Source organism: Mytilus trossulus, chromosome 12 (genome assembly GCF_036588685.1).
Source record: "Mytilus trossulus isolate FHL-02 chromosome 12, PNRI_Mtr1.1.1.hap1, whole genome shotgun sequence".
Lineage (NCBI taxonomy): Eukaryota > Metazoa > Mollusca > Bivalvia > Mytilida > Mytilidae > Mytilus > Mytilus trossulus.
The window spans coordinates 29,559,383-29,574,131 of NC_086384.1; the positions used below are offsets into that span (position 1 = coordinate 29,559,383).

A 14,749-nucleotide genomic window follows, 5' to 3' on the forward strand; every position below is an offset into this window, starting at 1 on the left:
CAATCTAACTTCGTATCTTTATGTTACACAAGAATTGTAATATAGCATGTAGTAAAAATTAAAATGAACTATCTTACTTTCTCATTAAAGTGAAAATTGATACAAACACTAAAAGATTATGAATATAACTCCAAAGGCCATATTGATGATCGAATAAGCCTATAAATGTTGTTTGATTGTTATAAAGATAGTGGAAAGAAAAGATTTTATAAATGTTATACATGTACCATAGTTTTCTATTTGTCATTTTTCTTGCCTGGGTATAAAGTGTTTTAAATGTCATCTGATTCATCTTTGTATCTTTAGGAAGTTCACATAATTAAAAAAATATTGAAGAATGAGTCTGAGGACACCCATGACTAAAAAGAGTAAAATGAACTTTGTAGAAACTAAATGAAATTACAACTTCTTCTATAAAAAAACTGACATGCGCTCAGTTTTTATACGACCGCAAATTTTGAAAAAATTTTAGTCGTATATTGCTATCACGTTGGCGTCGTCGTCGTCCTCGTCGTCGTCCGAATACTTTTAGTTTTCGCACTCTAACTTTAGTAAAAGTGAATAGAAATCTATGAAATTTTAACACAAGGTTTATGACCACAAAAGGAAGGTTGGTATTGATTTTGGGAGTTTTTGTCCCAACATTTTAGGAATAAGGGGCCAAAAAGGGCCCAAATAAGCATTTTCTTGGTTTTCACACTATAACTTTAGTTTAAGTGAATAGAAATCTATGAAATTTTGACACAAGGTTTATGACCACAAAAGAAAGGTTGGGATTGATTTTGGGAGTTTTGGTTTCAACAGTTTAGGAATTAGGGGCCAAAAAAGGGTCAAAATAAGCATTATTCGTGGTTTTCGCACCATAACGTTAGTATAAGTAAATAGAAATCTATGAAATTTAAACACAAGGTTTATGACCATATAAGGAAGGTTGGTATTGATTTTGGGAGTTTTGGTCCCAACAGTTTAGGAAAAAGGGGCCCAAAGGGTCCAAAATTAAAGTTTGTTTGATTTAATCAAAATTGAATAATTGGGGTTCTTTGATATGCCGAATCTAACTGTGTATGTAGATTCTTAACTTTTGGTCATGTTTTCAAATTGGTCTACATTAAGGTCCAAAAGGGTCCAAAATTAAACTTAGTTTGATTTTGACAAAAAATGAATCGGTTGGGTTCTTTGATATGCCAAATCTAACTGTGTATGTAGATTCTTCATTTTTGGTCCCGTTTTCAAATTGGCCTACATTAAGGTCCAAAGGGTCCAAAATTAAACTAAGTTTGATTTTAACAAAAATTAAATTCTTGGGCCTCTTTGATATGCTGAATCTAAACATGTACTTAGATTTTTGATTATGGGCCCAGTTTTCAAGTTGGTCCAAATCAGGATCTAAAATTATTATATTAAGTATTGTGCAATAGCAAGTCTTTTCAATTGCACAGTATTGTGCAATGGCAAGAAATATCTAATTTCACAATATTGTGAAATAGCATTTTTTTTTTAATTAGAGTTATCTTTCTTTGTCCAGAATAGTAAGCAAGAAATATCTTATTGCAAGATTTTGTTTAATTGGAGTTATCTTTCTTTGTCCAGAATCAACTTAATTCTTTGTTATATACAATATACAATGTATATTCACTTTTTACTACCAACTGATAAATTTAATAATCTTTACCATTCAGTGAAAACAAGCAGTTTTTTTACATCTTAATATTTTATGATGTATTTAAATGAGTAGTTATTGTTGCAAACTCCATTAGAATATTTTAATTGAGATTAATTTTGGGATAAGGGAAAGAGGATGTGATTAAAAAATTGGGTTCAATTTTTCTCATTTGAAATTTCAGAAATAAAAAGAAAATTTCTTCAAACATTTTTTTGAGAGGATAAGTATTCAACAGCATAGTGAATTACTCTAAGAGAAAACAAAAATTTTAAATTCATTAGAACACATTCATTCTGTGTCAGAAACCTATGCTGTGTCAACTATTAAATCACAATCCAAATTTAGAGCTGAATCCAGCTTGAATGTTGTGTCCATACTTGCCCCAACCGTTCAGGGTTTAACCTCTGCGGTCGTATAAAGCTACGCCCTGCGGAGCATCTGGTTGAATTTTGTTGAGCCTTCAACCTTAGTCCAAAAAGCAAGACAATGCGATCATACATTCTATTGCCGTAGTCGTTGTCATCGTCGGCAGCGTCCACCAATGGACCATTCCAGTTAATCATAATGTCTGCTAAAGGGGGATGGATGGTCCTTTCTGAGGGTGCAAAATTTATACATCTTAGGGGGACTGTGATTCTCGTTTTTTTCATCTGACATGTACAATTATATGCAAAAAACTGCTGAGGGTCTTGCAGCACTAAATAGTTTGCAAAGGTCAAAATAAGGGGTTACAAAAGTGCCTAGTTTCGATCTTAGAGGTGCTTTGGTATCTTGACAGTTTTGTATCATTTATTATCTTGTATTGTCTTTAAGTGTGAGCAAAATTCTGATGGGTACACGCCTTGCAGTTTACAATTCTGATAGGTCCACCCAATATGAACAGAAATTCTACATCTGATAAGTCTTTATTTTTAGATCTGAAAGGTAGTTTTTCATGATGTTTTTTTTTTAAAAAAAAATCCCCATCCGTCCCCACCTGTCAGAAATTAACTAGAATGGCCCAGTACTAACTCTGTGGTTAAAGTTTTTGAAATTTCAATTACTTACATAAACTATCCTGGATTCTTACAAAACTTGGACAGAAACTTGTTTATGATCATAAGATAGTATCCAGAGGTAAAAATGAATTACATTTTTTCCGTATTTTACTTATAACATGTATAAATTGACTTAGTTTTTCTGACGGGGAACATATTACATTCACTCTGGTTGTTAATTTTTTTTAATTTTAATTACTTTCTTAAAATCTACACAATTTGTACCAAACTTGGACTGACGCCTGTTTATGAAGTAAATTTTGTAAAAAAGAAATCCATTTTCCCCCCTATTTTATATTATTTATATTTATACTAAAACAATCAACGTGATATCAATGGTAAGTAAAGAAGGCAGGACATTTCAGTGTGTGTGCTCTTGTGCTACATAGTATTGTTTGTTTATATATGTTACAGGCACTTTCTAAATTTAGGCATTTTGTAAAATGACAGAATTTTTAGGTATTTTCTAAAATGCCTAAAGTTGACAGGCATTTTGTAAAATGCCTAAAAATCCCTAGTCATTTTGTAAAATGCCTGAAATTTTTAATGAAAATAACACAAAATGCCTGGTCTTGTTTCAGGCAAATTGTGTAAATATGCAATACATGAATTAGATTATAGAAATATATTGTAAACCTACAAAAAAGTATTGATTAAAATAAATTTAAGATTTTTCTTAATGAATCTAGCATGCAGGATAAGTTTTTATGTTTTACTAGTTTTAGTGTCTAGAACTAGAAACTATCTGAAACTCAGGAAACAGAATTAGGTGTTCATGTGTGTGCCGTGTGTGAAAATCTATGTTTTTCGAATATCCAGTGTTCTATTTGTGCACAGTACATACATGAGCTGTGTTCAAAAGGAAACATATCTGATACTATATCTTGTCACCTGTGTTCAAACGAAGAGGTCATCAGAAATGAGAGAAAGCATGTGTCAGCCTCAATGACAAAACAAGCTGTCAGGTTGAAAAATTTATCGGAAAGAATTTTAACAGAGATGGATGTTGGAGAAAATGTATAAGTTGCAATTCCCCATGTGGATCGAGGGAAAGGAGACCCGCATAGTATGGCTGTTGCATAGCTGTCAACTTTTGAAAATGCCCATGGTGGTTTTGTGTGCAAGATGGCTGTCATAGTCCCAAAAAACCTTCAAGGGGGCCTTCAAATACATTTTAATAGTGTTTTGTGGCTTCTTGATGTTTTTATAAGCCTAGAGTCATTGTAAATGAACTGTTTTGTTTAAAATTGTGGACAAAATTGCTCTTTCAATATTTCAATTTGGAAGCCTCAATGGGGGAAATCCCCCGCAAATAGTGACAGTTGGCAGGTATGCTGTTGTTACTGGAAAGGAAGAGCATGGTTATAAATATGGAATTAAAGATGGAATACTACTTTGACTTTACACCAGGAATCAGTTTAAACTATATGACAGTAATTTTATTGCTATTCATTGTGTAAATTATGATAATGAAATATCCTTTAGAACAGCTGTCAGTAACGTTTCTTTGTGTGATGGTCAGAGTTACACAAAATGTGGCTGTAGTGCTAGTGGTAAGACTAGATGTAACACTAAACGTTGCCTTTGCAAAAAGTCAGAACAAATGTGTAACAGTCGCTGTCATCCAAACATTACATGTAGCAACAAATGATTGTCAGTGTTTATGTTAATGATTTAATTAAAATTATAAAACTTTTACTGTTTAAATTTCATGCAATATTTAATTATAGAATAAAATTATTTATTTGATATTTCTAGTCGTTAAATTGTGAGTACATTCCATTCAGTTTTAGTCTTTTAGGCATTTTGTAAAATGCCTTACAATTTTTTCAGGCATTTTATAAAATGCCTGGAAAAAATAGTCAATTTGTAAAATGCCTAAATCATCCAGGCATTTTAGAAAATGCCTAAAAATTTCAGTCATTTTACAAAATGCCTAAATTTAGAAAATGCCTGTAACATATATGTCATAATGCTGTAGTAGAAAAAAAAAACGACATTGATTGCTTTGTCAGCTATAAACTTTGTCATTTTGAATGTTGACAATTGGAACAAAACCGTTTTTGTTTTCTTTCTTTTTTATTCCATTTATATAATTTGAAAACACCTTGAAGTTTTTTTTTTTATTTCAAAACTTGATATAGAAATGCTGGACCATGCATATTAGTAACCAGTAATCTATTACTTGTTTTGTCGTAATGAATGGCATGCGGAGCTTTCATGCCATCGTCTGCTCCAAGCAATTGTTTTGAATGTAATCCATCTGATGAAATAACTACAACATTGTTTGAGGCACTTCCTGCTACATAAACGTTTGAATCTGAATCCAAGCATAGACTACGAGGTTCCTTTAATACAGCATCCTTGAATGACCATATTACTTTCCCTTTGATTTCATAACATGTAACAGAATGGTGAATGTTATCAGAATGATAAAAATAATGGTCATTGGAGACAAGATAACTGAAAGTTGTAGATTTAGTTTTGAAAGGAAGAGTTGATGCTTTTACAGCTGTGTTGTTGGCAATGTTAAACATCTTTATTGAGTTGTCATGCATGCAACTTATAATGGATTCATTTTTATTGTAGGTCGCTCCATATATCCAATTTTGTTTTCCAACATGTATAATTTTTTTCACTTGCAATGTTGCTACATCAACTATGTGAATTTTAAAATCGTAACCACCACCGGTAACAGCAACGGTTTCGGAATCGAGGAATAAGGTACAGAACGCATGTGATTTTTTCAGCTCTATTTCTTTCAAATATTTCCCTTTTCCATCATACTGCAATAAACAACCTGCAGACAACCTGGATTTTAAATTTGAGAACATAACATATTTGCCGACAAGACAGGATGTTATCGTTGTAAAGGCACTGACATCTATCTTACATATCAGGTTAGTGTTAATATTGTCAATACTATGCATATATGTCGGCGAAGAAAGTATCTGAGCTGATTTGTCACTTTCCCAGCTGAATCGGACACGCGATTCAGAAGTTGTTGGTGTGAGCACACCGAATGAACGAACTCCTGTCAAGATACCATTCAACTCTTCACTAATTGAGCATTCAAAGTTGATAAAACGTAAACTCTCATCGTTTTGCAATGATCGGACGAATTTCTCTTGACTTAATACGGGTTGCAGAAGTTTTGTTGTTCCCATAAACACTTGTATATTAGATCCGTACTTTTTCATTGCATCTACATCTATTCTGAGTTGTATATTGTCGTACTTCTTAGCTTCTAATTGTTCAATAACTGAAATGACGTCTTGTTTCTTTTCACGTTCAATAACAGAAAGTTCATTCATTGTTTTGGCTTCAAGGTTGTCTAAGTGCTTGTTGATTTCAGCCCTTTTATCCTTGATTTGTGTTCTGATAGCCTGTTTCTGTTTTTCGAATTTCTCAAGATTATTTTTTCTATCAACGATCGCAGTTTGAATATTCTTTTCAACATCTTTCAAAGTTTGTTCGTATTCGTTAATAGCCGCGGAAGATTTCGAAAATTCAACAAAATCTTCTAAAACTTTTGATCCTTTACACTCGCTATGAGTTGTAGTAATGCATCTTTTACAGCACAACTCGTTATGCACTGGACAGAAAAATTCAAACCTATCACCATGTACGTCACAATGTTGCTTGATCTCTCGAATGAAGGGAGGCAACTTGCTATACTCATCTATCGAGATAACCTGGTGACTTTTTGACGCCTTTGCTAGTTTGTGATGATCATTACAATCAGTACATAAGGCTTCTTCACAGACAGGACAATATTCCTCTGCCGCCTTAGATATATGTCTGTTCTGACAAATGTCACAATATGTACCTGTACTGGACGCCATTAAAGACAGGTCTTAGTGACTTCTGATATTTGTAGTCAATATTGATACTTTAACTTTTTGACATAAAAATTGAAAGATGGAAGAATGTTGCATTATGAACCGCTTCTTTAAATGAATATACTTACTCATATACCGGTATTATTTTGTTTTTTTATAGTTTATTGGTTGAAATTGGTAGCATATGGGCGAACTTGTTTTTACTACATGTGTTCATTTAGTCATTTTCATAGATGTCTGGAGAGGTAACCTGTAAATATATATAATGTATTTTAATACTATTTTACACATCAGTACTATTCTAGATATAAAGGAATTTAAGATGTTATTGTTATCTGTGTATAGAAAATTCCTCTTCTTTTTTCAGTGGTGGTGCCCCTGAAAGCATCGGAAAGTACAATTAAAGTACCGTGTAACTGATTAAAGCTCATAAAACGAGGCACCATAGTAGTCATTTAATTATATATAAGGTTGACCTTGACAACATATCTTCCGTTGTTGTTCTTTTTTTTAAGCGACGCAACATCGTTAGGCATTTAATATAATTGCAGAATCTGAATAAGTATACACTACCAATAATTTACCCACACTTTTTTGGTACATTTCTACCCTCGTGCATATCAGTACTGTAAGGAAAGACTGAAAACTTATAATGTTATACTTTCAATGAAATAAGTACTGATTTTGTCAGTACTGTTTCAGTACTGATTTTGACAGTACTGTTTCAGTACTGATTTTGACAGTACTGTTTTAGTAATGATTTTGACAGTACTGTTTCAGTACTGATTTTGACAGTACTGTTTAGTACTGATTTTGACAGTACTGTTTCAGTACTGATTTTATATAATGATGAAACTGCAGACAAATATTCCAACCTCAATCCCAACACACACTTTATATAATAGTGATGGGCAACACCATTACCAAGTATTGTTATGTCCTCCGTTCAACAGTGGAGAAACTTAGTGGAATATAATTTACTAATTTGACCTTTCAGACCAATGTTATTTCATAAAAAAAACTTTTGTTATAGGCCACCCCAATAAGTCCCGACCTTGGACTAGCAAAACAAGCAACCCTTAAAATATACAAATGAAAAGACAGGAACGCGAGCGTAATACTATGTAAACAAAATCACAGAAAAGATAAAACTGGCACATACCAATACCAAATCCAAATTATTTATTAGCGTGACATGTGTTTTACTTATTTGGAACAATATGTCAATAAGCGGTGATAATTGCATGTAATTCACCCGGCTATTTAGACATATAAGTCACTTTGAACACGTATACTTATAGTACAAATAAAAAGAATTATCATTGAAAAGTGGACAAAATTAGAATTCATGTATGATTGTTCCTATACTGAAATTTTTTTTAAATGCATTGTTAAAAAACATTCAGCAGTTTTTCTAGGACATTTACAGATGAACTCTTTAAATTGTTCATATCCAAAGATGTCTTCAAACGAATGGTCTATATTCAGTAGAAGTTGAATTTTTAGATGTCGGTAAAAATTACAGTTCATTAGAAAGAGTAGTTCATTTTCAACACATTTTGCAATAAACCATCCATCCTGTTTCGATTCTCGAAGGAAGCGTGCCACAACCCAATTATGTCAGTATAGGACATTTAGTACGATTGAGGTTCAGTTTAAGATTTGTTTCACATTAAAAAGTATTCTGCTTTGAATGTTTTATATGTCCGCAATTTTGAAAATGCAAGCGTAATACTATTTTAACAAAAATCACAGAAAAATTTAAAATGACATATATCTTGACAGAAATATGAGAAAGTTCATTGAAAAAGTGAAAAAAAGACAATTAGTGCTAAAAAGATAAATAACAAGTAGGGGATTAAATAAATCATGTTATTCATGAATTTCAACTAGAACATGACAGTAGCAACAAGATGGTACCCTTAGAATAATAATACAACATTTAATCCTTCCATATATAAACATCATACTTTGAACGACAAAAGTATTTCATTTACTTAAATTACTTTTACTTATGGATTTTGACATACTATGAATGACAAAATTATTTTATTCAATAATAATCATTTTTCTGTTAAGTCTGTTTTTTATGTTATACATTTGACGTGAAACTGTACGTATGTATTCCGTCATACTTTGAACCACACATTATTTTATTTATTATTATTACATTTACTGTTGAGTTTTTTTGTTATATATCAACTTACGTGACTATGCATGTATGTATGCCTTCATACTTTGAACTACAAAATTATTTTTATGGCTACCTGTGCGAATTTCAAACGCGCAATTTTACACCAGCAATGAAAACCTTCTTTCCTTTACGGGTACACTTTACATACATAAATTAAGTGGTACAAGAAAAGCAAAATGAGTATGTTAATTTGATGTATGCCTTTTTTATGCTTCTTCGTTACATTTGTTGTTTTTATATTGATGCATGTATGTATGCCTTCATTTTTTTGAACGACAAAATTATTTTTATGTCTACCTGTACGAATTTCATACGCGCATTTTTACGACAGCAATGAAAACCTTCTGTCCTTTACGGGTAGACTTTACATCCATAAATTAAGTGGTACAAGAAAAGCAAAATGAGTATGTTAAATTTGATGTATGCCTTTTTGTGCTTCTTCGTTACATTTGTTGTTTTTATAGTGATGCATGTATGTATGCCTTCATACTTTGAACGACAAAATTATTTTTATGTCTACCTGTACCAATTTCAAACGCGCATTTTTACACCAGCAATGAAAACCTTCTTTCCTTTACGGGTAGATTTTACATACATAAATTAAGTGGTACAAGAAAAGCAAAATGAATATGTTAAATTTGATGTATGCCTTTTTGTGATTCTTCGTTACATTTGTTGTTTTTATAGTGAAATAAAGATGATAACACAATATTGACTGCTGTACCCCTATTTTTGACATTTTACTCTTTGAGTATGTTTGTTTTGTATATACATCGTTGACAATGTAATATAATTTGATGCGACTGTCATACAAGTGAAAGGTTAAGCTAGCTATAAAACCAGGTTCAATCCACCATTTTCTACATTAGAAAATGGCTGTAACAAGTCAGGAATATGACAGTTGTTATCCATTCGTTTGATGTGTTTGGACTTTTGATTTTGCCTTTTGATTTTTGATTTTCCTTTTTAAATTTTCCTCGGAGTTCAGTATTTTTTTGATTTTACTTTTTCCATAATATCTGGAAATGTTGAATTTACTTTTTACTTATAGTGTAACGGTTTTTGTCCTGCCTGTTTTCTTTTGTCTAATTTTATCTAGATGTCGATCCCGAATTACATACGTGTCGATCACGTTACTCTAACAATTTTAAAGGATTTCTGCATAGATGGATATAAAAAGTATTTATATCCACGAAACAATAATTATATGAAAGGTCAAGAACATATCGTAAAAAAGATTCCTATTGTTTGGTTTGAAAGGTTATTTACTTCCGTATTTATCAAACGTACATTTCTGTGCTTTGTTGATTGTTACTATTTTTATATCGAGCTTAAATTTATACATGCTAGTATATTCAACTTTGTAATTAACATTATTATTGAATAATGATATGATATCAGTACTGTAAACACATTCATAATATGCCAAGAAATTGTTCTTGAACATTTTAATATGCTATATCAATATGCATGTTTACCTACCTATAACTGTCAAGTTTCAATGGCGGACCTTCAAGGTTAGCAACACCATTGCATGACGTATTAGGTCCCACTTATGAAAATGATTTCCAGATAATGATATTTAAACAGACAGTTGATTTTGTGGGACATATCTAGCAATAAAATATTCAGACACACTATAGAAATCGAATATGTCTTTCTAAAAATATGTTATTCAACTTTAATAGTAATGCTCAAAATATAAATAATTGATTCTTGATTCCTTTTGTTAAATTTCAAAGTCAATGTAACTTTTGTTTATCAATACAAGAATTATTATTTTTTCTCCAGGACTATTTAACTTGTACAAGATACACATGGTAAATGTTACATTCCATTTAAAGGTGACTTTGTTTTGATGAGTGTACGTGTAGCACCGTTCCCTCTTTTCACTTGCATGTGTGTATGTGTAGCAACATCCCCCTTTTTACTGTAGATATACATAACAATACATACTCTATGACTTAATTTATTGTTTTTACCATAAACAAAGTGAACAATGCATAAAAAAGGCCAAAACATTTCACATTTTTTTTAACTTTTAAATGTAAAACTAGTGAAACAATTGAAACACATATATGTCTATGCTGTTTCTTTTATAAACTATTCATGCTATTGTCAACAAAAGCCATTCAAGTTGATCATTTCTAAAGCAGGTTTTATATATAAATGTAAAAACAGAAATATATAGTTTACGACAGAGAGCTAGGGCATCACGTCTATGATTAATCTTGCACCTGAATATTCAAGTTATGCAGCCGTTAATAATACTCATAATAAATATCATCTTTCCAAAATAATATATATATTCATCAAGTTAGATACTCGTTATATATATTTCATTTCGTTTGAAATTGGGGTTTTCCCTTTAGGTATTTGTAGTTATTATATATAGATGGGAATTAGTGTAACTAGTTTTAGAACTAGTTCTGCAGGAGTATGTACTATTTATAAAGTCTGATGTTACGTGTACAAGGCACGAGAAAAGTTTTGGCGGTTTCTACGGGTGGGGTACTATATAAAGTTTGGCATTTAAATGTACTAGTATCGAAGGTGCTCGCAGTTAGGTCGTATAGTACGAAGTTAGTCACATTTATTTACGTTTATGATGTCCGATACTGGTTCCGACCATGATGATTTGAGACCGTCCAAAAGTAAAGAGAGTACATCAAATACCGAGTTGTCTACTGATGGTGCCGTATCGTTGTTTTCAACAGTTTTAACGAACGCTCTAGAACAGCAGAAGGTTAATTTAATCAAACATTTCGAAAACCAATTTATACAACCGGTGAAGTCAACCGGTGTTTCGACTCCAGATTTCGTTTTCAAGAGAGAGGGACATCGCATTCAGTACTTATTTAATACAGAAAGGTCCGACACGATTTCAAGAATAGAGAAACTGATAAGGTCCAAATCGTACGTTCAGGCGTTGGAGGTGTTAGCAGAAGAGAAAGAAACCTTGCGGAAGAGGAACAAAATTGTGAAAATCGCCGACAAACATGGATGGGACACCGTTAATGAATATCTTGATAGTCCTTTGGCTGACGATAAGGATGATGCAGCCAATTTGCGTTCCGCTATTGCCAGTGCTTCTAGAAAAAGGAAAAGTTCAAAACCGTATGATCGGCCCAGCAATAAACCTACAGAAAGTGGAAATAAATTCAACGCAAAGAATTTTTTTCGTGGGATTAGTCAAAACAGTGGATTCGGAGAAAATGCAGGTCAGTCGCAGAACAGATCCGGGAAATGCTTCTATTGCAATCAACAAGGACATTTCGCCAGATACTGTCCATTCAAGGCAAGTCCGTCAGCAACAGTCAGCATGGCCACAAAGGAACAAGAAAAGTCACAGTAAAGAACCGACGTTAGATGAAGATACTACGAATGGAGTTGAGTATAATTTTGACTTTATTAACAATTATGAAATTAAATCTGGAGATCAAGTTATTAACGTTAAAGGGAATTTAAAACATAGTGTGTCTTTTTGGAAATCTGTTTTACAGGCAAATGATTTTATCTTAAATACTATAGAATTTGGCTATCGTATTCCATTTAATATTGAACCATGTTGTATTTATTTACCTAATAACAAATCAGCTCTTAAGCATGCCACTTTTGTTGAAAGGTCAATAGATGAACTTCTTACTACCAATTGTATTAATGAAATAGAGTGTCCACCTTTTGTAGTAAATCCGTTAACTGTTTCGGTACAAAGCTCAGGTAAAATAAGACTTGTACTAGATTTAAGACATGTAAACAAATATGTTGAAAAACAAAAGGTTAAATTTGAAGGTGTTAATGAAGCATTATCTTTTGCACATAATTCAAAATACATGTATAAATTTGATTTAAGGCATGGTTATCATCACTTAGATGTGCATTATGATCATCAAAAATTTTTAGGTTTTTCATGGAAATTCGGCAATAAAACCAGATTTTTTACTTTCACAGTTTTGCCTTTCGGTTTGTCATCAGCAGGTCACATTTTTACTAAAACGCTTAGAGTTTTAGTAAAATATTGGAGAGCTATGAGTATTCCTATTGTGGTTTATTTAGATAACGGGTGGGGAACTGCAGAAAATTCAGAAATATGTGAAAATATGGCTTTACAGGTTAAAAGTGATCTAGAAAAATCTGGTTTCGTTGTAAATAATAAAAAGAGTGTATGGACACCTGTTCAAATTATGGAATGGCTAGGTTTTAATTAGAATTTAAAAGACGGAACTTTAGAAATACCTGTGAAAAAATTTGAGAATTTAAAAAACATAATATCTGCTTTATTTGAATGTAATATACATATCACTTGTAGAAATTTAGCTAAAGTGTGTGGAAAAATAATTTCTATGTTACCAGCATTAGGCAGTATTTGTCAAATTATGACAAGACATTTACATATAACTATTTGTTGTAGAGATTATTGGGATTCTTTTGTATATTTGAATGAAAATGTTATTCAAGAACTTAGATTTTGGTATTTTTACTGTGAAAAAGTTAGTTTTAGGCATATTTCATATTTTCATAGAATGCCCGAGAGAATTGTTTTTTCTGATGCCAGCGAATATGCAGGTGCTGGTTACATTGTAGGTTCAAATAATGTCGCTCATTTTATGTGGGATAAACCAGAAAAAACCAAGAGTTCAACTTGGAGAGAATTAAAAGCAGTAAGCAATATTTTACAGTCTGTATATAATCAATTGAGTGGAAAACTTGTAAAAATTTACACCGATAATCAGAATGTGACTAAGATTATTAGAAAAGGTAGTATGAAGTCAGAGCTTCAGGACATAGCTTTAGATGTTTTTAATATATGTTTAGATAACAATATTGTATTAGAAATTGAATGGATCCCGAGAGATAAAAATATTCAAGCTGACGAATTGAGCAAAATTTTCGATTTTGATGATTGGGGTGTTTCAGATATTATTTTTAAATATTTTGATAGATTATGGGGTCCATTCAATTGTGATTTATTTGCTGACAGTAGAAATAAAAAAGTATCTAGGTTCTTCTCAAAGTTTTTTACACCTGGTTCTTCCGGTGTTGATACATTTGCATATGACTGGTCAGCATTTAATAACTGGATAGTTCCTCCTATTTATTTGATTACTAGGGTTATTAATTATATGCTTATATGCAAGGCAAAAGGTGCATTAGTAATACCTAAGTGAAAATCAGCTGTGTATTGGCCTATGATTGTGAATCGTTTAACATATGAATATAAAGACTATATTAAAGATTTTCGTGAGTACAGAAATCCGAAATCATTTTTTATAAAAGGATCGGACGAAAACAGTATCTTTGCTAAGCAACCATTTAACAGTAATGTGTTAGTGTTGTTAGTTGATTTTACAACTTAGAAATTTAGATGATTATCTATTTAGATACAATTATATATGTGTATGTCACACAGTGTGAAATGTTTACGGGTGAACAATATAGTTGTTCTGTGGTATAATATACAGTGTTATGATGGATTATGTATGAACTTTCACGAGCTATGTTGCACAGTATAACATAAAGAATCACACAGTGTGATTAGAGGATGATGTATGTAGATATGAGTCGTATATATTAATAGAACTTTAATGTTAAGATACATGTATGTATAAAGATTTTAATTGGTTTTTTTCTATTTACAGACTCAATGGAAACAGTTCGAATAATTAGCCAATGATTCTAGATTTGCCAAAATTGTCAGTGCATTGCCATCAATTGTGGAAGCGTCTAGCTCAAAACCTACTGTTAAAAAGTATAAATTTTAGTTTGGAAAATTTCGTATTTGGTGTTCCGATTGTCAACTTGAATTTTCTCCGGCTAATTCAACTACAGTATGTTTATATATCGGTTCACTGATACAGCAAGGTGTTGGCGTGTCCGTTTTAGAATCTAACTTTTATTCAATTAAATGGTATCATGACATTAACTTTAAATACAATCCTTGTTCTGATAAGTTGTTATCTAATATTTTGGAAGGCGGTCGTAGAATTTTGAGTAAACCCATCAACAAAAAAGA

At 31.8% G+C, this 14,749-nt stretch overlaps 1 protein-coding gene across 1 annotated transcript; it reads right to left on the reverse strand.

Annotated features, from left to right (window-relative positions):
• Nucleotides 1-4,823: 4,823 nt before the first annotated feature.
• Nucleotides 4,824-6,781, reverse strand: LOC134692345 (uncharacterized). Its single transcript, XM_063552800.1, has one exon. The coding sequence runs from the start codon at nt 6,543-6,545 to the stop codon at nt 4,824-4,826; it is 1,722 nt and encodes a 573-aa protein (XP_063408870.1). The 5' UTR covers nt 6,546-6,781.
• Nucleotides 6,782-14,749: the final 7,968 nt, after the last annotated feature.